Raw genomic sequence first — 2,087 nt, forward strand, 5'->3', positions numbered from 1 at the left:
CATAAAGTCATGAAATAAATTCATACTATTGAATACATAATCTGCTGGGGAAAGTGTGAGGGTGATACGAATTCCAAGTCAGAGATGGCAAAGGATCCCTTAAAGGGAGCAGATTAATGAAGAAAGCAGAGGAATTGTGTCTCCAGTGTCAAATGGAAATGATAATATGTATGTCAAGTTATTCCATAAAAAACTGTGCCATGTTCTCTCTCTCTCTCTCTCTTTCTCTCTCTCTCTCTCTCTCTCTGTCTTTTAAAGAGAAAAAACCACATGGGGACAGAGAATGAGACACAGATTTCAGAATTCCTTCTTCTGGGAATTTCAGAGGACCCAGAACTGCAGCCCCTGATCTTTGGGCTTTTCCTCTCCATGTACCTGGTCACTGTGCTGGGGAACCTACTCATCATCTTGGCCACCATCTCAGACTCCCACCTGCACACGCCCATGTACTTCTTCCTCTCCAACCTGTCCTTTGTGGACATCTGCTTCACCTCCACCACCATCCCAAAGATGCTGGTGAATATCCAGACAAGGAGCAAGGTCATAGCATATGAGGGATGCATCCTACAAATATATTTTTTCATACTCTTTGGAGTTTTGGACAATTTCCTTCTGACTGTGATGGCTTATGATCGCTTCGTAGCTATCTGTCACCCTCTGCACTACACAGTCATCATGAATCGCCGACTCTGTGTGTTGCTGGTGCTGGCGTCCTGGATCACCAGTGCCCTGAATTCCATGTTGCAAAGCTTAATGGCATTGCGGCTGTCCTTCTGCACAGACATGGAAATCCCCCACTTTTTCTGTGAACTTAATCAGGTGGTCCTTCTGGCCTGTTCTGACACTTTTCCAAATGACATGGTGATGTATTTTGCAGCAGGATTGCTGTTTTGTGGCCCCCTTGCTGGCATCCTTTACTCCTACTCCAAGATAGTGTCCTCCATCCGTGCAATCTCCTCTGCTCAGGGCAAATACAAAGCATTCTCCACCTGTGCATCTCACCTCTCTGTGGTCTCCTTATTCTATTGCACTTGCCTAGGGGTGTACTTTAGTTCATCTGCTACACACAACTCACACTCCAGTGCCACAGCCTCAGTGATGTACTCCGTGGTCACCCCCATGCTGAACCCCTTCATCTACAGTCTGAGGAATAAGGACATCACGGGAGCTCTGAGAAGACTCTTCAGTGGGAAGCTCTAGAGACCACCTTTTTCAGGAACTGCCTGTGGTCCCAGGGTGCTAACCTGCAGAGCCAGAAATCACAGTTCCTTAATCAGATACTGACATAGAATGTGCTCTTTCCATTTATTTCCTGTAGTCTTGATTTCTATCATTTCAACTTCTTTGTCAAATGGAAGCAATCTCATTAATAAGTTTTCTGCTCTGTCAGCCAATATTTTTCTCTCTCTCAGTTTTCTACTTTCCTGTGTTCTTCCAGATCTCAGATCAGAGGCAGTTTGGAGATTCCTGTCATTCTCACAGAGAGAAGTTGCACTTGTCATGTGGAATAAACTGCACTTGCAGTTGGGGTCATTTATGGCATTTTATTGTAGAGAAAGACCTGAGACCACAATGTTTGATGTTCTGTTCCTTATTGGTGTCTGCAAAGCTGCCTTACCTGGTCTATGTTATAATCCAAACTTCAAAATACCAGTGACCTTACAGGTTATCAGGGATTTTATAGTCACAGGTATATGATGCTCTTATTCAGCACAGTTTTCAACACATGGTGTATTCCATGATAAGGAGTAATAATGAAACATTGCAATCAAATACACATTAAACATGAATGTTCAAACATGTTTACACTAAAAACACACAGAAGGGCAAATTACACAAATCAGTGACTCAACGTGGTCTTAGAGTCAGAGAGGATCTTACATTTTCAACTTCAATCAGACCTTGAGTTTCCAGTCACACCTCCATGAAAGATCTATTTCTCATGCTGCACATCTACTCGTTGAAATGTGAAATCTTGGCTTCCATTCATAAGGGGTTTATTCAGTGACTGAAGGATTTAGCATAAAGTTCTTACTATTCAGGACATAAAGTCATTCTTCTTGTTTAACAATTCCTGGCTCTGAGGA

At 42.9% G+C, this 2,087-nt stretch overlaps 1 protein-coding gene across 1 annotated transcript; it reads left to right on the plus strand.

Annotated features, from left to right (window-relative positions):
- Positions 1–270: 270 nt before the first annotated feature.
- On the plus strand, positions 271–1,200 carry LOC306645838 (olfactory receptor 7A40-like; the record flags this gene model as incomplete). The annotated part of the gene is made up of 1 exon (XM_079113974.1): positions 271–1,200. The coding sequence occupies one exon, from the start codon at positions 271–273 to the stop codon at positions 1,198–1,200; it is 930 nt and encodes a 309-aa protein (XP_078970100.1).
- Positions 1,201–2,087: the final 887 nt, after the last annotated feature.

The sequence above is a fragment of the Sciurus vulgaris genome (assembly GCF_902686455.1).
Source record: "Sciurus vulgaris genome assembly, chromosome: 16".
NCBI classification, from domain to species: Eukaryota; Metazoa; Chordata; class Mammalia; order Rodentia; family Sciuridae; genus Sciurus; species Sciurus vulgaris.